At 45.6% G+C, this 21,488-nt stretch overlaps 1 protein-coding gene across 3 annotated transcripts in view; it reads left to right on the top strand.

Moving 5' to 3' along the window:
- Positions 1–1,932: 1,932 nt before the first annotated feature.
- Positions 1,933–21,488, top strand: part of GRM7 (glutamate metabotropic receptor 7) — a 435,430-nt gene continuing 415,874 nt past the window's right edge. Inside the window, exon 1 of one of the 3 annotated variants that reach the window (XM_082209416.1) lies at positions 1,933–6,711. In XM_082209416.1, the coding sequence (XP_082065542.1) occupies positions 6,202–6,711 (510 nt within the window). In that variant the 5' untranslated portion in view covers positions 1,933–6,201. The remainder of the gene's footprint in view (positions 6,712–21,488) is intronic. The other 2 variants (XM_082209414.1, XM_082209415.1) reach the window with 2 other exon arrangements.

The raw sequence follows: 21,488 nt of genomic DNA, 5'->3' as shown, positions 1-21,488 counted from the left end.
TGACTTATGGGGAAAAGGAAAGGAGCTGGTTGACTAAAATCCCTTATTTTGGCTGCTGATCCCTTATTTTCAAGGCTGCTGGTCCCTTATTTTCGAGGCTGCTGGTCCCTTATTTTCAAATCTGTAAGTTGACAGCTATGCATTTGAGACTAGTTCACATGCATGTATACATATCACTTGATGTCCACAGAATCAGGTGATGATGACTTGCATCTGTAGATGAGCCATTACAGACCAGACACTGCAGGTGAAACTTCCATATTTCATGCACGGTGTTTTTCAATAGAGTCAGTCACACATTCTGCTGCAAGTCATCAAGTGCTGAGTCACCAAGTGATGTACATGCTTGCATGAACTAGCCCTAGGCAGGAAAGCAGGTTTCATGATGATTTGAAAGAGTAGAAAATGAGGCTTCCATGATCAGCTAAGCCTATTGAAAGGTTAGCAAGACAAGACCTGGGAGTGGAGTGGTAACAGCAGCTTCTTCCCTGTGCAATGCGATACCAAAAAAAGAAGCTTTTGTAAGCACAGTCATAAAAGTGTGAGAGGGCCCCACTGCTGCCCAGCAATCAAACTACTGTCTCCATGCAACACACAGTGTACACCCCGCTTGCCAGGTTTTTTGTGTCCCTTCCATGTCTCTATGTTCTAGTCCACTGTTGCAGACAATATGCCTCTGGATATCCACTGCTGGGAATCACAACAGGATGTTGGAGTAGGTGAGCCTGTGACCCAATTCAACAAGTCACCTATTATGTTCTCATGTTCAAAAGTTCCTGTAGGAAAGGATTTTTGTGCTAGGAGTGGATATATTGTTTAGTTATTATACATTCCTTACTCATGTGATTGAGATCAGTAGAGTAAATGGGCATAGCCAAGAGGGGGCAGAAGGCAGCTGCCCCCCTAGATCAAGTAAAGCAATAGAAATACTTAACTAACTGACCAGTCATGTCAGTTCTGCCCCACTAACAAAAGTCCTGTCCCTCTCTAAATCCTGGCTACGTCCTTTGCAGCTTTAAACTTGGAAGCTAAGGCAATGTTGATTTAATCTTCTAGAAACAATAATCCAGGATGCTTTAAGACAGACTAGATTTTCTCTGGTATCATCACTTTTCTCTCTCTTAAAAATAACAATCACACACACACACATTCTTTTGTGAAGAAGTAAAAGTAGTATTTACAGGTACAGTAGCAAAATAAAGGCAGGTTTGTAACTACTAAGTTCCAAAAGTACAAAAACTAAGTTCAAAATGGTGCCTGAGCTTCAGAGCTCAGACATGTCCATGTGGTCAGCTTGGAGGCATGATGATGGAGAGATGCCCAGGCAGGAAGGATGTAGCGTTGCAGCTTCCTGCCAAAGCAGACAAGAAAGTGATCTCATAGAGTTCCTTTAGCAAATGTTACTCAAAGTGGCAGATAAAAGACAAAACAGTGACCAGCAACACTGAAAGCTGGATACTCTCTACCACTGTATTTGGTCCCATGACCCCTTGGAGCAGTGACTAATACAAGGCCAGAATTATTGTATTTTTATTTGTTTGTTTGTTTTAATTTTATAATTACAAATTTTTTTCTTAAATCATACATCAGCCAAATCATGTCATATAGCAAACATTGCCATGCTAAGTATGTTCATAGCTATCATTTCATCCATTTTCTTCAAATTCCAGTACAGTGGTACCTCGGGTTACATACGCTTCAGGTTACAAACCCCACTAACCCAGAAAAAGTGCTTCAGGTTAAGAACTTTGCTTCAGGATAAGAACAGAAATCGCGCTCCAGCGGCATGGTGGCAGCAGGAGGCCCCATTAGCTAAAGTGGTACTTCAGGTTAAGAACAGTTTCAGGTTAAGAACGGACCTCTGGAATGAATTAAGTACTGCAGTGTTCAGATTCTTTCTTACAAGTAATTTTGTTCACGGCCATGGAATCCCACACTTTCCTTAACCACTGGCCTTTGGGAAGTTACAGCTTATCCAGGTTTTGGTTATGACTATCCAAGCTGCTATCAATAGTGCTTTCTTTACTTTACACCCAATGTTGCGCCCAATACTTTTCTCCTATACATCAATTGAAAGAGGAGTTGGAGTTACCTCCTCTGAGTTACCTTTTTATGGGGGGGGGGGTGCAGCAGAGGCAAATCATTGTCTATGCCCTTTAGTCAATACAAAAGATGATTTCTTTGCAATCTACCTTAATTTCATTCAAGAGAACTTCCAAACGTGGGTTTATTTCATATGTGCAATCAGCCACGTACTTTGTGGGTCTCAACACAACAATGCAAAGCTCCTTGTAGCAGGCATTTTGTAAATGCTGCTCCTTCCACCATTAGGGCAGATTTTATCTATGAGAATTTGACACACGCATGGCGAATGGAATGCTATTTTGGTATAGTTGAACTTGTGCAAACTGTATTAGAAGTTGCTTGAGGAAACAGCTCAGCACTGCGGTTATCAAAGGATGTTCTGTTCTGTGTTCCCCTGCTTTCTAAGTGAAGGGGGAGAGCAGGGCCTTATTATCTGCTCTGGGGGAAATGGCTGATCCCCTCTCTAGATGAATATGTGCTTTTCCAAAAATGCTCTCTGATCTGAGTTACTTTTACAATGCAGCTGTTGAAATGGTAACATTATTTTACATTTTTAGTTACCATTACTATTCGTTGTGAGCTGGTTTGGAACTCCTTTTGATATAAAGTTCAGGATATAACTCCCAAGGAGCAGTGGGGGTGGGGTGGAGAGCACTCCATCTTCTCATTTACATTAAGACTCCTGGTAGGGGACTCTACTGAGCCATTAAAAGAGATTGGAATCCCTATTTTACTCATAAATTCACATCAAAAAGGTGGGAGTGAAGGAACCCATTGTTTAAACTGCCTTATTTGTAAATAGGACAGGAGTAATTAAAGAGCATTATGAGGCCATTAATCTGCCTCTTGGCTTTATATACCCAAAGATGGAGAATGGACAAAACAGCAAGGTTAAATTCAAAATAGAATAGCTCCATCTCACATCACACACACACACACACACACACACACACACACACTGAACAAGCCCCTCAAAGGACACACACTACAAAGTAATATTAAAACTCATCAAATAATATTGACAAGCTCCTCCATTTTATCTGTTTGTTTGAACAGAGCCCTTCTCTTCACAGACATCATTTATCCCTCTTTTAAGCATTTGTTACTGAAAAGAAAGCAGGCTAATAGAGCTATGTTATTGCAAACAACTCCTGTGTATCCATTAGGGTTTCTTTATAGAGCTTGCCCTACATCTGCTGGTTCTATCAAATTATCCCTATTCTTTGTGCCTGGCACTATGCTGGAAATGCCTGTAAAAGCTGCCATGATGCCTCTGGGCATCTTTCAGACACCTCAGAACCAGGTCAAGCCTTCTAGCTAAACACTGAGCATCTCTGGGTTGATCTTGTGATGTCAGAATGCACTTGTTTGGTGGTGCACAAGGATATTGCCTCCCGCCTGCCTTTCTCCCTTCCTTCCTTCCTTCCTTCCTTGAGCAAATGATATCAAGGCCTGACAAAATCCAGTTAGAACAGCTGATATTTAGCCAGGAGATAGAGAATATAATCGGAATGTTTTAATGTAGGTAAGAGGTCTTCAGGGTTGATGCTCAAAGCATGTGAGCTGTTCTATAGGCTGCTGTTCAGGTGCAGAAAGGCAAACATGTCTGATGAGTCTTCTCAACAGATCCATGTTACACAGAGTGCTATTTTTGAGCACTCCTCAGCCCTAGCTGTAGTTGGTTCAACTGCAATGTCATTATCTCATTCCACATGGCTGTAGTTGTCTTTCAGCTAGCTCCGAGAAAACACTGTGCTTTGAAAGTGGGAGGGAGCGGAGGAGAGAAAATGAGGTTTCACAGCAGCATTGGACTAGAAATGACATATTCAAATTGACAGAAAAAATCAAATGTGATAGGCTTGGGTAGGTACTCCTTCACCTTGGTCCTTCTCCTCCCCTTTCTCTTGAATGCTGTGCAGAGGGCAGTTAAATTTGTTCCACATGCCACAGTGTCAGCAAAGGAATGTAGAATCGTTGCACAGATGGCACAGTCAAAGTTCGCTGAGGCTGTCCTGTTCTGACCTACTTCAATTGTTTATTTTTTCATTCAACTCTGAGCATCTTGTATCAGGTCTGGAATACCCAGAGCCAGGTGTCTTATGCCTATAAGCTGTACTTCCCTTGGCTTTTGGCAGATAAAATAGACTCCAAATTTGTCTCTTTAGTGAAGCAGGGGGTCATGATTTGTTTAAAGGCAAAAGAGAGCCTCAGAAAAGAACTGTGGTTTCCAAGAATGAAGATCAACTCTTTTAGTTCTGTAAGATTCTGGGTTTAAATGGGATGCTCTTCCCAAGCTCTTCTGTAGGACTGGAGGGGTAGAACGTCTGTTTGACTGAATGGGCACCTGTTTCTGCAATTGCATGCATGAGGCAGGCCTCAGTCACACTGATGCAGTGGTAGAGTGTATGAGAACCAGTAGACTGAAGCTGAATCCTACTTAGACAGAAACCTTGTGGGTCGCAGATTTGAGAACTGGGAAATTTGCTTGTTCTAGACTGAGTTGCACTCCCTCTGGAAGAGCAGGGGTGCTCTTTGAACCATCATTTGTCCATTGAGCTCCAGCTGGCCTTGGTCACAAAGAACACCTATCACTAACTACGATTGCTGCGCCAACTACACATCTTTCTGAACAGTGACAATTGGGCCACTGCAACACATTGTCGAGTTTAGAGTCTTGCTTTTTTGCACTACATGGGGATTTCCTTGAAGCTAGGGTCCAGGGGCTACAGTGGGTGCGAAATGCCTCATCCAGAGCTGTGAGCGGTGCTCCTTATAGAGGAAATGTCCTCAGGGATCTGCACTGGCAGCCCAGACGCCACCAAACCAGCCCTAAACAACTCTGGACCAGGTTACCTGAAATCCGTTTTTCCTCTGCACTGCACAGGAAACAAGCTGCCCAGCTCTAGCCCGGCCAACCTATATTTTCCTTCTCTCTGAAGTGAAAAATAAAATACCTGAGCTCCTCTCAAAGGATGCTGTTCTTAAGGTTGGGATTCATGAAACATCTGCACATTGTTGTAATTCCTGCGATTTTTATTTTTATTTTTTTTTACAATCTTTGCATTTACCTACCACGTATCCTAACTTGGTGAAACACTACTCCTGTCACTATTTACGTTCTAGTCTTGTATTTGAAGAGTTTTAATCAAATAGGATAGAAATATTTCGGTTATCAAAAAGGAATTGGTCAGAACTCACCCTACAATCTTGGGTTCAGAAGACCGCTAGGTCATGCAACAGTTAAATTAATGAAACTATTTAAAATATACAAGATACGTTCAGATAGTTGCCTCTTCACATTAATATACGCACCCCTTTGTACATGTAGCACACCGCACACCTAAATTTCAAGCAAGGAACTGGTTACATCGAAGAACTGGGATCTCCACTCCAGAGAGCTTACGATTTGAAAGAGTTTGTGCTTTGGAATCAGTCTCCAGCGACTTGCGAGCGTTTTTCTACAAGCCACTGTACAGAGGAGCCTCTTAGTCCCAGAGCATTTGAAATCCTCCAGCGCAGGACGCATCCGCAAGAGGATGGAGAACGGACCGAGGGAGAGCTGCGAAAAGGCTCTCGGCACAGGCAACAGAAAGGACCCGAAGGAGAGAGACTCAAGGCAGGCAGGAGACGTCGACTGCCTCCGCCGAGCTGAGGATGCTCCTTGTCTGCGAGAGGCTCGCCATCCCTTCTTCCCCGCGGCCTCTCCGCCTCGCCTCGCCGACGATTCCCTCCGCCCGCATCTCTGCGTAATGACGCGCAGGGAGAGCAGGCAGGCAGGCAAAGCTGGGGAGTAGGAGGAGAAGGAGGTGGGCAGAGCGCGAGCGGGAGGCGGAGAGGAGCCGACCGAGCATTTAAAGCGGCAGCCCAGTCACTCTTTCGCCCAGTAGCTAGCCGAGGAAGGCAGGCAGGCAGGCGAGCGCGGTCGGGAAGCAGCGCGCCGACGGCAGCAGCCCGGAGCTGGACCTCCCCACCCTGCCAGACCCGCCCCGGCCCGCCCCTCGGGGGAATCCTCGCTTGTTCGCGGCAGGAGGCGCCGGGACCCCCGGCCGGCTGGCTGGCAGCTGCTGGAACAGCGGCGTTCCCTCCTTCCTACTCGTAGTAGCGTGGGTGCCCACCATGCTCCAGCCGGGGAGGCTGTGGCAGCTGCTGACTTTGATGAAGTTGCCCTGGTGCCTGCTGGAGTTCCTGTTGTCGGCGGTGGCGCAAGGCCAGGAGATGTACGCCCCGCACTCCATCCGCCTGGAGGGCGACATCACCCTGGGCGGCCTCTTCCCCGTCCACGCCAAGGGCCCCACTGGCGTGCCGTGCGGGGACATCAAGAAGGAGAACGGCATCCACCGCCTGGAGGCCATGCTCTACGCCCTGGACCAGATCAACAGCGACCCCGAGCTCTTGCCCAACGTCACCCTGGGCGCCAGGATCTTGGACACCTGCTCCAGGGATACCTACGCGCTGGAGCAGTCGCTCACCTTCGTGCAGGCGCTCATCCAGAAGGACACCTCCGACGTGAGGTGCACCAACGGGGAGCCGCCGGTCTTCGTCAAGCCGGAGAAAGTGGTGGGCGTCATCGGGGCGTCGGGCAGCTCCGTCTCCATCATGGTGGCCAACATCTTGAGGCTCTTCCAGGTAGGGCGCTCCGCGGAGGCTCCAGCATCAGGTTGTTGGCGCCAGAAATGGCCAGAGAGCCCTGGCACGCGGGCTGGCAGGGAGTGGTGCTGAAGGAGAGCGCCAGCCGCGGGCATGGCAGAGAGCAGCCCCAGCAATGGAAACCAACCAACTTGGCACTGTGCTGAGACCACTAAACTCGAGGGCTTCCTTAGGACCAGGATGCCCAGCGTTAGATAATCCACCCCATCCCACTTCCCTCCTGCAGGCAGTTCACACGCTCCCATCCCCCGGGGGAGTTTGCTGCTCTGCTCTTTGCCTTTCCCAGCGCTCCCATCTCTCTTTTCCCAGCCGCCTCTTCCCTCCTTGGAAATCAGAGGCGCCCTCCCTTCCAGCACGAATCCTCGGGATTTTTCTCCTGACACTCTCTGGATTTATGATCCCATTTTCAAGAATCAATCAGTGAATCAAGACGACGGAGGGGGGAGACGCAAGGCGATGATTTCAATGGGTTTGCATTAGAGTGAAATATGGCTTGGCGAAAGGCAACCGGTTCCCCGCCAAGCTCTCGGTTCAGTGATAGAAAGAGGCAAGCTGTTGGGTGAGGAGGGGGGAGCTTCCACGGATCCGCGAGAAAGCAAGGCGCCACTTTTCGGCTTTGGGGCTGGAGGAATAACCCTGCTGGTTAATAGGAGGCAAAAGAGGGGCACCGCGTGGTGGTAGCACTGAAATCCGTATTCAGCTCGGTCGTCTTCATTGATTTCTGTTCTGGTTTAAATTCCCATCCTTTCCAAGAGTATGTGTATCTGTTTCTGTGACACTCTCTCTCTTTCTCTCTCCTTTTGCTGGGTGTGCTAGGACAATTTCAATATGGGCATAATCTTTGCCTACCCGAGAGGGTAGAATACAAAGTCGGAGCCGATGAATAGATAAGATCGATTTGGAAAGGGATCTTGTATGGAACCCAACTCCTTCAATCCAACCGATCTCATCAGCCTGGACAACAGGTCAGTTTATCTGGCTGGCTAGTCCATTTCGGCATCTGAATCAGCGTGTGCATGAGTGCTCCTGCTGCAGGGAGATATCCCCCTTCTTTCCCCAACTGCGAATGCCCGGAGCCTTTCATTCCTCCCTCGAGTTGTGAGAGATGGCGGTGAAAACCGGATTAAAAGATTGGTGCTGGCGATGGTTTGCGGTGTGCGCGCGCGCCTGTGTTGCTGCAGTGCTTTGCCCCCATGTGCGCTGGTTTTTATTTTTCATGCATTTCTCTTGGCTCGCTCCTATAAACTGAAGCTCCCCTTGCCCCTTCGGATATCAAACTGCGGTTTCGACGGGTCCGTGTCCAGCAATTGCGCTGACAGCACGCGCGTCCCCTTTCTAGCCCAAGTTGCGCTTCCGAGTTAAAGCCCATCCCACTAAAAAACAAAACAAACCACCCAAACCACCCCCCGTTTCCAAGCTGCCTACAATCTCCCTGGGAAAGGCGGGAGACAGAGCACAATCCTGACTCTAGCAGTCAATGTCCTTCTCAAGAGAGAGAGAGAGAGAGAGAGAGAGAGAGAGAGAGAGAGAGAGAGAGAGAATAAATTAACCGACAGCAAAGGCATTTTTGCAATTCGGATAGGGGATACTTCTACCTTGGAAAGTGTGTGTGCGTTTGTTTGTGTGTGTGTGTGTTTGCAATAGCTGATTTGTAAATTGAAACTCCAGATGATTCCATCTTGGATATAAGAAGCACTTGTGTGTTATAGGGAGGGGAAGAAAAAGAGCTCCCCGGGACACAGAGTCGGGGCACTTCTCCGCCGTCCGCCCTCGCAACACCCGGTAATTCCGCGTCTAATTGGCAAATGGCAACTGTTCCGTGGAAGGCGGAGCGCAGAGAGGGAGCAGGCGGCTTTTGCTGCTGAGAGCGAGGGGGAAGGACAGAATGGGCTGGGTTGCCCGGAGCGGAGCGACGCCTCAACTTGTGGCTCGCAGCGTGAAGTTAGGCTCCGCCACTTGTCCTCGTTTGGCGCCTTTGGTCCAGCGCGTATTCCCCACCCCTCGTTCCCCCAGCTGGGCTGCCTTTCCTGGCTGCAGTGGCGTAGCGTGGGGGGTGCAGGGGGGCCGGCCGCACCGGGGGCAACATCTGGGGGTTAGGGTTAGGGGGCGCAAATCCACGGGCTAGGGGGCGCAAATTATTTGCCTTGCCCCGGGTGCTGACAACACACGCTACGCCACTGCCTGGCTGCGTTTCCTGAGGCGGCGATCACCCTGCTCCGCCTGCTCTGCTCTCGCCTAGCCTGGGGGCGGTGTGAGGAGGGAGAAATCTGGTGGTGATCCGGTCTTGCCTCTGGGCTCCGTGGCTCTGCACCAGGTGCTGCTGCCACTGCCCAAGGATGTCGGGTTCCTGGATCTTCCTTCTTTCTTCCGTTTTCCGCAAGCCAGGAGGTGGAGGATGGGAGGGCTCAGCCGGCTTTTCCGTCGCTTCTGGCATCTGAGCTTTGCGGGCATCTCTCCAGGAAGAGCTTGCTCGTTCAGAGCGGAGCTTTACAACTTGGGAACTGCCAACTTGGGAAGCTCAGCTGCTGCTTCCCAATTATCGTCACTCCTGGAGGGAGTGACAAAGCCACCAGCAGCCACACCAGGGTCCTTCTTGCGAAAGGGTGGGTCTTCTAGTTGTTCTATAATATGTGGGTGTTTTGAATATTATTATTTCATTTTTTGTAACAGGCAGGATTTTTTCATTTGAAACCTAATGAAACTTTTTAAAAGGCAGTTGGAACAGTGGTAGCAGTAGAAAAAAATAGGAGGGGCATGGGCACAGAAAGGGCAAAATATTTTTCTAGGTGTCTGAGTTGTGTCCCACATGTAAAGATCTGCGACAGAAACATGTTAATCATAGGCATTCAATAATGGGGGCGAGGGTGGGGGCGGGGCGGGGTGAGGACAGCAAACTCCTTCAGATGTCTTCTAAAGGTTATATAGTTCCACATCTCCTTGATATCTGATTTGTTCCACATGCTGGGTGCCACTACTGAGAAGGCCCTCTGCCTTTCCCCCTTGTAGCTTCACTTCTTACAGTGAGGGAACCATCAGAAGGCCCTCAGTGCTGGATCTCAGTGTCCAGGCATACTTTTACGGAGACATTTCCTTCCCACAGCAGTTCCTCCCTTCAATCTTCTGTTTCATCTATGCAATCATGAAATGTCTGCTGTATTTCCAGTATGTTGATCTTATATAGCATGTCAGGAAGGCAAGAGTAAAACTTGTCACTGCACAATAAATTAAGACACACACACGTCTTCGACATCCCCTGATCTCATTATGTCATCACTCTGCTGCTGCCACCCTGCCAGAAACTGCTGTTCTGAATACGAATATTTTACAGGTGTGCATTACTACAATGAGGTTCATATCCCATCATTCCTCTTCATGTACTGCTCAAGAGTCACATTCTTCATCCCCGACACAGCTGCCTCTTTGAAAAGGTCTCTGGAAATTGACTGCAGACAAGAGAGGAAATGTAGCACTACTATTAGTGTACTGTGTTGCTCTGGATGTGCAACAGGTTAGGGTAGAAGAAGAACGTGTCATGCTTACCACCTTTCTTCCTGGGCCTTCAGCATATGTGCCCATGTGCTTCAAATCCACTTTGGTTTTAGCCAAATACACTATAGAGGGGTGGCTTCCTCATGTGCAAGTGTGGAAGCCCCCAGTTCAAGTCTCCTCCTCCGCCATGAACTTGTCTGAGTCTTTAGGCAAACTACTCTACCTCAGTCCCCCCATCTGCAATGCAGGGGTTATGATACTGGCCTGACTTACAGAGCTTTGCAATAAAAATGATGGTGATGAGGGTAAGTATGGATGGAGAGAGCTAAAAGACAAAAGCGTCTTGAGTTTATTCACCACTGCAATAGGGCTAAACACAGCATTCTTTCAGAATCAAGCAAATGATATATTACTTTCCGTGCTCCGCAAACGATCTGTCTCTCCTCGCAAATCTGTTAAGATCTCGCTCTTCAAAAATATTCATATTTCTCAGATAGTGATTTTAAAAAGCGCAAAACCAAACAGCCTCCCCCATCATTTTGGATTATACTATATACACAAAAGAATCCCACATTTATACATGGGACATTGCTATAATTAAGAGGGAACTAATATCATATTTCCCAGGGAAACTGATGCTGTAGGATTCATTGCCACTTGGGAAAGATGGCTATTTATTTACATGAAGGCTTTGACTACCTCCTGATGCATTTTGTAGTAGTATGTTGCTTGCAGGCTTGGGATCAATTCAAATTATTATTTTCCATTAGAAAAGTTCATTATGATGTACATAAACAGAATACAGAGCATTTTTTATTTCTGCTTTCAGTTAGGCAAAGTTGTATGTTGGAGGACAAATATCTATGGGCGCCCACAGAGATACATTTCCCATTTTACTGAAGAAGAGCTTTTTTCATTTCCCTGCCTAAAAAATCTTTAGCCTTGTTGTTGTCAGATGTAGAGAAGCCAGGAGCCCTAAGTGACCAGGACACTTTAGAAATATTTTGGAGTAATGCAAGAAATGTATATTTGCATGGTTGTCTGTTGCTGTTGTTGGTTCAGTTTGTTGGATGGTTCTCTGCCAATGCTCACCTTGTATCTCAGGAAGCGGTGGAAGAATTGTTAACATACAGCAGTTTGCTGAGGCAAGTTGGCAACATCCTCAGAATATAACTCTGACAAATGTATCACATGATTTGCTCCCTTATGCGCTCTTGCCTGAATTTGCATAGAATGGGAATTTTGTAACTATTATGTCCTCCTTCAGAGAACTGTGGTTTGTTTAAACCAGCTGTGGTTAACTTTTTCTAGCTTGAGGGCTACACTGACAATCAGCCACCCCTCTGAGGGCCAAATGCTAGTGGTGAGCATGGCCAATGTGTATGTGTACACATACAATTCCCATACATTCTAGACTCAGGTAGGTAGCCGTGTTGGTGTGACACAGTCAAAATAAATAAAAAATTGTCCAGTAGCACCTTAGAGACCAACGAAGTTTGTTCTGCGTATAAGCTTTCAGGTGCATGCACACTTCTTCAGATACCCATACAATTCCCATACAGTTTACACACACATACTCACACTCACTATACAGTGGTACCTCAGGTTACAGACGTTTCAGGTTACAAACCCCACTAATGCAGAAATAGTACCTTGGGTTAAGAACTTTGCTTCAGGATGAGAACAGAAATAGTGTGGCGGCAGCGCAGCAGCAGTGGAAAGCCCCATTAGCTAAAGTGGTACCTCAGGTTAAGAACAGTTTCAGTTTAAGAACAGAGCTCCAGAATGAATTAAGTTCTTAACCTGAGGTACATACTTTCCCTCCACACAAACTTTCACATAACAGTAGATTGTGGTTTTCCATTACATCAGAACAGGATCATTATCAGATAGGCTTTGCGGAATGAAAACATCTGGAAATGTATATGTCAATAAATATCATTATAGGCATTATATAGGTTTGTGACTTACAGCCTGCAAAGTTTAATGTGGCCTAGTCTGCATGACATGGTAAACCAAACTATGGCTCAGTGAGATTATGGATTATGGATGGATGTTGGGAGAGTTGCTTTGCTCCTCTCGGGTCCTTTTGAATACTATATGTTCTTTGCTGCAGCTCAGTTAGAGAGGAGATGGTTTGACCACAAGTCCTGTTTCAGATGACTCACTACCCCAAAGTTTGGCTTAGTTTAGCCTGGCAGAAGGAAGGCTTGGCGAGCAGCAAAACAGCTGCAAGCGTTTCTCTTGGGGCCTCTATTTTTGCGTAGTCTCGCTAAGCCATACCATGTCGCGGGAAACAGGTCTGTGTGCTACCTGTGTAAATAAGCCAGTACAGGTAAAACACCACAGGTAAAACTTACCGGTACATGTAATTTCAAGCACAGGGCCTTTCAGTGGGGCCAAGCCTATTCTGAATGTGTAGTGTGCGCCTACCCTCTTTAGTTTGGGTGCAGGCAGTTCCAACAAAACCCAGCCCCCTCCTTTCATGGCTATGGGCCGTAGACAATAAATTGCTGTTGGTGTACATGGGAATTCCTGCCCCCTCAAGCCCCATAGCTGCAAGGGGGCAGGATTTTTGTCTGGATCACAGCTGGGGAGGGAAAAGATAAACCTCTCAAAGATAAACATGGCCTGTGCACATTGTCCCACTACATGTTACAATTGATTAAAGAGAAGCTGATAATATAAAACTGACCTCCTTGAAAACTAGCCTTCAGGATGATAAGGAATACTTGTTAATGAGGACTCAGTGAACAGAAAGCTCTTTCCAAAAGGCTGGTTGGACTAGAACTGAGAATGGCAAAGACTGTATAAACTGTCAAAGGGCTTTTCCCATTCTCTAGGTGTGGGGCACCTTGTCCTCAGAGTGTTGTCCTAGATGGTTTCTCCACACACCTACGACTGCTACTAGGAAACTTGCACATTTGCTCATTTGGGCCCCTCCCTGTTACTCTCCGTTTTTGCTCACTGAATGGAGATTATGATCTGGAGACTTCTCCTTTCCCAGCTCCCATCCTCTTTGTTTTCTTGGCTCTGTACTATATTAATTTTTATGAAAGTAATATTGATTACACTTGAGATGGCACCATGCTAATAGGATAAACCTGCAGACAATACGTTCTGAGTTTTCTTCTCTAAAAATTGGTTTCACTTGGAGGCACTGATCCATCCTACAAACCACATCATATCAGATGGTGTTATTTCTATTTATAGCAATATGCTAATTAATCTCAATGAGTGACAATGGAGAGTGTCCTGGGGATAGGAATATGATGAATTTTGTCATATTATTGAGAGAGATGAAGCATATAATTAAAGCCATTTGAGAAGCATAATACAATCAGAGCACTGGAGGTGTATGAATATCCTGGACAATCAGGAAGAAAGTGATAGAAAAGAATTTGGCTTTTGTAAGCACGGTCATTTGGTCATGAAAGCATAAGAGGCCCACATAGCATCTCATATAACAGTTCTGTACACATGTACTCCCAGGAAAGTGAGTATAAGATGGTAGACTTAGTAAACAAACTCTTGCCCTCAGACACCATGGAAGAAGGAAAGTAAAGCCAGCTTTCTTGTCAAAGACTGGATGAGAAAAGTTTTCCCTTCCCCCAGTGGCTAACATCTGGTTGGAGAAATGAACTGAAAGTGACAGGCAGGAGACAAAACAATAGCCATCTACTTAGAGAACCAGATATTCCCAGCAGTATAATGGGGTTACATGATCTCAAGAGGCAGACTCTGTATTTGGCTTCATAATGTTTGACAGTGTGTGTGTATGTGTGTGGTTTATAAATACTTATAAAGAAATATGTATCCTGGAATGTGATTGCTGGCCCTCAGTATTATTTGCCCAGAAGCTACCAGAAACTAAAGATTCCCAGATGTAAATTCTGTAAGTGAGATTCTCTTCTCAAGACAAGGGTGACTGCAAGTAAAGGGATGACTTTAATAAATAAGTGTGGGGTGCTTTTCTAACAGCTGCAGCACTGCTATACAGCAATCAACACTCATTGAACCAGCCTCAACGTCTTTATTAAAAGTCTGGGAGCCTCGTCCAACCTGGCCACCCTACATAACACTTGGAAATGATGGCCTATTCAAGCAGAAGCCGGGAGTCCTGATCATTGCTCATACTACACTACAGCTAAAGTGTGAGCAATTTCTAATCAGCTATCAAGTGTTCCAACTAGAACAGAACTGTGTGTAATCTCTTGCTGAGTCACAAAAGCGCAGGAACTGACACCGAGTGCAGAATTCTTAAGTTCCGTTTACTGTTTGTAAGCATAAGACATTGCAATTTAAAGTCACAAAGGAAGAAAACGGAAGAATCGCCTCCTCATTCTGCTCCCTCTCTGCTCTGTCCCATTCCACCCCCACCCCACCCTTTTAGTGATTTCATTCATGATGTTTCTAGGTCACTTCTGGGTTCGGCACATGTATGTGATTGCACACATATTGGTCATGCCTAAAATGGGGGTTGTCTTTACTGTTTAGGTAGCACATCAACTGCGTACTAGCCCAGAAAGGGGGGGGGGGGCTATAAAAAAGAAAGGTTCAATGTAACAGGTTGTTGTTATTGTTGTTGTGTCATTAACCTAATTGTGCTGGTTTCTCACCTTCCAGTCAGACCAGCAGGAATTAACACAGGCATTGTCACAGATCCATTGAGGCTTGCAGGTGTCCAGTGTGCTGATTCAGCAAGCCTAACTAGGCCTTGGAAAGCTTCTGTTTGAAATCAGACTTTGAGTTGCAAAGACTTTTTAAATTACAAATCGGTTTTCTTCTCAAGATTCAGCTGCAGAGGTGGCAGAAGAGAAACAAAAGGGTCGCCGTGAAAGAATTCAGATGATTAGTTTTAAGCTTACTATTACATTGCAAAATATGGCTTTGTTACCATATGGTCCATCAAGATTCCCAAAGAATCTAGCAGCAAATTCAAAGTTACATTAGGGCAGTTTTATCTGTGAATCCTTCAGCTGGAAGTGTTTACCAGAATGCCCAGGGGAACTGGCAGGCTCTGTAAGATTTCACTCTTCCCTTCCCAGAAGCATACCTTTCTCCACTAACACCCTGCTTTGGGCCATAATTTTGTTTTTAGGTTTTCCAGCATATCTCCTACTTTCCCCTCTTTCCCTTAATTGAGACCTTTCACGGCCACAATAGGAGACTTCATTTACAACTCCTGCTTATAGAACACCAGTCCTTGTTTGCTGCTATCTTCTGAAGTTTCCTGTGTCACATCCAAGCAAATGTTTCACATGAGTGCAAAGTCTACCACCCTTTCTCAAACTTGGGTCCCCAATGTACCTTCAACATTTTCTGTAATGAAAATAGGGATGTCCCATTCCATAATGATAATTTTACTCTTTATAGCCCCCCCCCAGTCTTACTGGGTTGCCCCAACCACTCTGGGCAGCTTCCAACATATATAAAAAATTATAAAACATTAAACATTTTTAAAAAACTTCCCTCTACAGGATTGCCTTCAGACGGCTTGAGGAGTCAGAAAACTCGCTACCCCCAACATTTCTCCAATGAAAATAGGGACATCCTAAGGAAAAGTGGGACATTCTGGGATCAAATCAGAAACTGGGACCGCTTCTCTAAATCAGGGATGTCCCTGGAAAATAGGGACACCATAGCATAGGAGGGTTACCATGTTGTGGGAGAGGGGGAGGCAGAGTTCCTGCACTTTTAATCACTGCATTATTGTTTCCCATCACAGCATCTTCATTATGCCAAAAATACACCTGTTGAATTTCTGCCTGTATAACCACTGATAAATCATGCATAGGAGCTCTGCAGAAAAAAGTGGTGGCAAGATGGGCATGCCAGTTCACAGCAGGGAAGGAAAATACCACCAGAAAAGCATCTTATTCTTTGCAGATGAAATCTTTTGTTCAAGAAATACAAATATTTTGTTCAGCATGCCTCAGCAAAACAAACAAACAACAGCTAACCTCAATAATGAGCTAGCATTGCAGAGTTCTGTCATTTCAAGAATCTGGAATTGCAGGTATTTAGGGACATGTTTGGGGACGCGGGTGGCGCTGTGGGTAAAAGCCTCAGCGCCTAGGGCTTGCCGATCGAAAGGTCGGCGGTTCGAATCCCCGCGGCGGGGTGCGCTCCCGTTGTTCGGTCCCAGCGCTTGCCAACCTAGCAGTTCGAAAGCACCCTCGGGTGCAAGTAGATAAATAGGGACCGCGTACTAGCAGGAAGGTAAACGGCGTTTCCATGTGCGGCTCTGGCTCGCCAGAGCAGCGATGTCACACTGGCCACGTGACCCGGAAGTGTCTCCGGACAGCGCTGGCTCCCGGCCTCTTGAGTGAGATGGGCGCACAACCCCAGAGTCTGTCAAGACTGGCCCGTACGGGCCTTTACCTTTAGGGACATGTTATTCATGTCCATTCAGTAGTATTTCAGCAACCAATATGGGATGAAATTCCCACTCACTCAGTGCCTGTACCTGCAAGACTTTCTGCACTTACTTTGAATCCAAAATACATCAGCAGTGAATCAAATGAAAATGTGCCTACCAGTATTATGACCACCATTTCTCCATAGCAAATCTCTGAACTTGGGTATTCACTCTTGAGCCTAAAGATTCTTGCAGCTGGCCCAGAGTCCTCAAGTGGAACACCTTGAGCTATTTACTATCATCCGTCATCAGTCCAGTCACTGAAACGGTGATAATAATTGCCCACTTCATTGCGTTCTTTTGACTGATCATGCTTTATAATGAGATATGGATTAAAACATTTTGCACATTAAAAGTCCTTTAAAATGTAATTAAGTCTTAGAGAAGCCCGTGAAAAACATGGGCTGTGTCTTTCTTTATTAGCATGCTTCAAATTTTGCTGTTGCTCTAAATGGAACATGGGAATGGGCTGCATACGGAGTCAGACGATTTGTTCATTTAGCATTACAACTCAGTATTGTCCACACTAATTTATTGTTAGTCTACAGCATCTCTACAGGTTTTCAGACAGGAACTTGAAGATTCCTGTGGCTTAACTGGGAACTCCTGCATGCAATACACTATAATTAATAAGTATTATTTAATGTGACATTACTACTACTACTACTACTACTTCAACTTATTTCATGCCGAATAAAAACCATCTCTGGGTAACTTACATATATTACATTGCAACTTGACTTCCATTTACAACTTGAGCTTCTCCACTCGACTATGACCCTCCTTTTACCAATTTGCAAGTTTAAAAATTTACCAGGTGTTTCTCTCTGTGTGATGGTAAATGCCCTGTGGGGCAGGGGCTGGGAAGAAGAGAGGAGAGAGAAGGGTGAGGACTCAATGTGAGCATATGACATCAGCTTCCTTGCAGCAGTAATGTGACTCAGTAGATGTGAGGCTCGCTTGGGGTCAGGTCACAAAGGAAAAGAGCCTCTATCCAACTACTTGTGATGGCACAGTTCCCTGCTTTCTACCCGTTTTTCTGCTCCTGACTCATTAGCAACAGCCTGGTACACAAAAATTAAACATTCTCTATCTGACCATTCTCATGCACATGAGTTCCAGGGGAAAGTATATTGTACAAAGTGGCATGGAATGAATTTTTCCCACTCAGATTTCTGTGATGGCAGCAGAACACACTGCAGTGCAGGTGTGCAAACAGACCCTTTGATGGACATTCTTGACCACTGTGGCCAGTGTCTGTCCATTCACAGGAATATAGAATCATAGAGTTGGAAGGGATCCCCAAGGTCATCTAATCTAACCCTCTGCAATGCAGGAATCTCAACTAAAGCATTCAAGACAGATGGCCATTCAACCTCTGCTTAAAAACCTCCAAAAAGGAGAGTCCACAAACTCATGAGGGAGACCTTTCCACTGTCACAGATCTTACTGTTAGAAAGTTCTTCCTGATGTTAAGTCAGAATCTCCTTTCTGTTAACTGAAACAAGCTTTTTCCATCTTCCATGTGACAGCCCTTGAGATACTGGATGATGACTATCATATCTCCTCTCAGTCTCCTTTTATCCAGGCTAAACATCCGCAACTGTTCCTCATAAAGCTTGGTTTCCAGACCTGTGATCATCTTGGTTGCCCTCCTCTGCACACATTCCAGCTTGTCAACATCCTTCTTAAACCGTGGTGTCCAGAATTGGTGGTCTGACCAAGGCAGAACAGAGTGGTACTATTACTTCCCTTGATCAGGACACTAGACTTCTGTTGATGCAGCCTAGAACAGCATTAGCTTTTTTTTGCTGCTGCATCACACTGTTGACTCATGTTAGACCTGTGGTCCACTAAGACTCCTAGACCCTTTTCACATGTACTACTGGCAAGCTGCTCTTTGTGCAGCAGGTTCCTCCTGCCTTACGTTTGTTCCTATTGAAACTCATTTTGTTAGTTTGGGCCCAGTTCTCCAATTTGTTGAGGTCATTTTGAATCCTGATTCTGTCTTCTGCAGCGTTAGTGATGAGACACCTCTGATGTGCATAACAGAAGTGTTCCATGTTCCCTGCATGGGCACCACAACTTTGAAGCATAACCTTGCACCCAGTAGGATACAGTCTACATGTGACGCCAGCCTGCTATTTAGGGTGAAATGAATTGAATTATGTTGATAAATGGCAAGGTAAAATTCATTTCCACTTTGTTCTCACAATTTTTTTCCCATCTGAAGCCTGCAGTTAAATTACTGCTTTTAATATCCAGCACACAAGATTAATAAGTCATTCTTTTCTTAATTGATTGTGATATCCAGAAACACTTTATAATAGAGTAAATGAAGACTGGGTAGTGATATACATAAAAGAGTTCCTGACTTAGGTCAAAAGAACTTCCTGGATACCAGTGCCCCAGGGGCTCTTATATAGTTCAAAAAACCCTCCATATTATGAACTCTAGTAGTGTACTAACACAATGAAGGATTCTGAGAAGAGCACCTCCTCTGGGACTCCAATAGTCTGCTAGTCTACAAAGCTCCTGTAGAGCAGTGTTCCCCAACCAGGGGACATATGCCCCCCCCAGGATATTCCAAAGGGGTTGCAGGTGAAAATTGCATAAATGGGGGGCACAACACAAGGCTAGGGGGCCACGCAGAAAAGTGAGAAGTGACGGGAGGGGGGATCTATCTATCTATCTATCTATCTATCTATCTATCTATCTATCTAATCCTGCTTGGTTGGCTATCTGCTTGGCCACTCACAAGTAGGTAAGGGAGCAGCCCACCAGGGCCTCATGCTCCTTTTCACCACTGTGTGTTTTCTAGGAGCAGTCCTGGTTTGTTTCTGGCAGGAGAGAGCAATCACTGAGGCTCCGCTTTGACCAGCAAAGCCCATGATCCCGAACCCCCAGGTTAGGCAAGTGCAGTGGCAATGGGTAGGACTGGGCAAGCCGGAACTGCTTGTTGCTGCCACCAGTGTTGGGCCCGGTGGGACTGACTCCACAAGGCGCAGGGTGCAATCCACTCCAGCGTCTAATGTATCAGAGCCTTTGGATGTTGCTGAGAGGCGCAGAGCCCGTCAGCAGCATCAGCCCAGCGCCTAGCTGAGTGGGATCGTCTGGTGCTGCTGAGTTGCATATAGTAAATGTCTACTCAGGAGACAGCTGCACTGAGTTCAGTGGGCCTTACTCCCAGGTAAGGGTGTGTGGGACTATAATGTTTTATCTAGGCAGCCAGAGCTCCTCCTGATGACAAGATCTTTTTGAACCAGGCCAGTGAGGACCACTTGCTTTTTAAAATTCTCCCATACATACAGAACTCCCTGTGCACCTTTCGGACTGTAGCTGTAGGTTTTCATCCCTGTGTCAAATAACTGGGGTTAAATAAGTGTTGTTTATACATGGAAGATGGATCTCCCTTGGGAGGTTCTGGACTCTCCTTCCTTGGAGGTTTCTAAGCAGAGGTTGGGTGGCCGTCTGTCATGGATGCTTTAGCTGAGTTTCCTACATTGCAGGGGGGGTTGCAATAGAAAGATGACTCTTGAGTCGCTTCCAGCTCCATGATTCTCTGTTTTTCTGCTTCAACAATATTTCATTAAGTTCCTATCATTTTATGTAATTGTATTTTGTGCAAATTATAAAAGTTATAAATAAAACACGTTCTATTTACAAACAAAACATTTACCATATTTTTTCGTGTATAAGACTATATTTCCCCCCTATTTTTTCAAGTTTAAAATTGGGGGGGGTGTCATATGGGGAATTTCTTTATTTGGAGTCCCAAAAACAGGAGTCGTGTTATACATGGTGGCGTGTTATACACGGAAAACTACGGTAAATACCCACCTTTCTACTGGTAGGATAGGGGGGCATGGGCATAGTCAGGATTTTTGTTAGGGGGGCAGGCTTTTGTTAGGGAGGGCATAACCTCAGATTTGTATTGATTTTTACTTATTGGGGGGCAGCTGCTCCCTTGCCCATGACCAGGGGGTGGCACAGGAAGGAAACAAGCTCAGAAACAGGTTGGGAAACACTGATGTATAAAACATTCTCTCAAGATCCGTCTTTCAGCCCTCTCCTTGCTTGGTGCTTTGGATACCACAGGATTTCAGCCAGCGTGTCTCATAAATTAGGAGATTTAGTTTCAACTGTCTTGTCTCACCTGCAACTTCACCATTGCCTTTCAGAAGCATATTTGATGTTTTAGGAGTCTAGGAGGTAAATTTCTTAACACTGTAAGGCAAAGGTTGATCTGGAGGTGAACTAGCACCACAGTGCATTCCGACAATGTTCATCTTTTAGCGGTTTCGCAGGGGGGAAATTCTGCAGAAAGTTCAGCTAAGAGGCTACTGTTTTGTCTCTGGAGAAAAGCATCATGGGAAGCGGGGAACCACCTTGGCCTGGTCCATTGACTAGAGAAGGAGCAGCTGCAGAGAGCTTGCTTTGTAATTGATAACCTTTATTTAGAGTATACCCTTCTTTCCCACTCCCTAAAGGAATTTATCAATGCAGCTTACAAATATGAAAGCAAACATAAGAAGAACAGTGAATCAACAAGCAAAAAACAAACGATCAAACTAAAAACCACAGCAAAAGAACAGAAAGAGCAGCACTCACAATCGGCACACTTAGCAGCAAAAGATGGTAAAGTGTACTGTATTTGAAAAGGAATCTTTTCAATTGCCAGCAGAACACCAAGAGGATGATAGCCTATCCTCTTGGGGGTTAGATTCCCAAATTATGTTTTTTCCTTCTGCCTACCAATTCCTTATCCATTTGTGCCACATCTTTTAGATTGTAGGCCTGAGGGCAGAGATCATAATTATTGTTGATCACTGTAAAACACTCTGAC

The sequence above is a fragment of the Podarcis vaucheri genome (assembly GCF_965113315.1).
Source record: "Podarcis vaucheri genome assembly, chromosome: 2".
NCBI lineage: Eukaryota > Metazoa > Chordata > Lepidosauria > Squamata > Lacertidae > Podarcis > Podarcis vaucheri.
The sequence above is the reverse complement of the archived record's forward strand: the minus strand, read 5'-3'. Positions and strand labels throughout refer to the sequence as shown.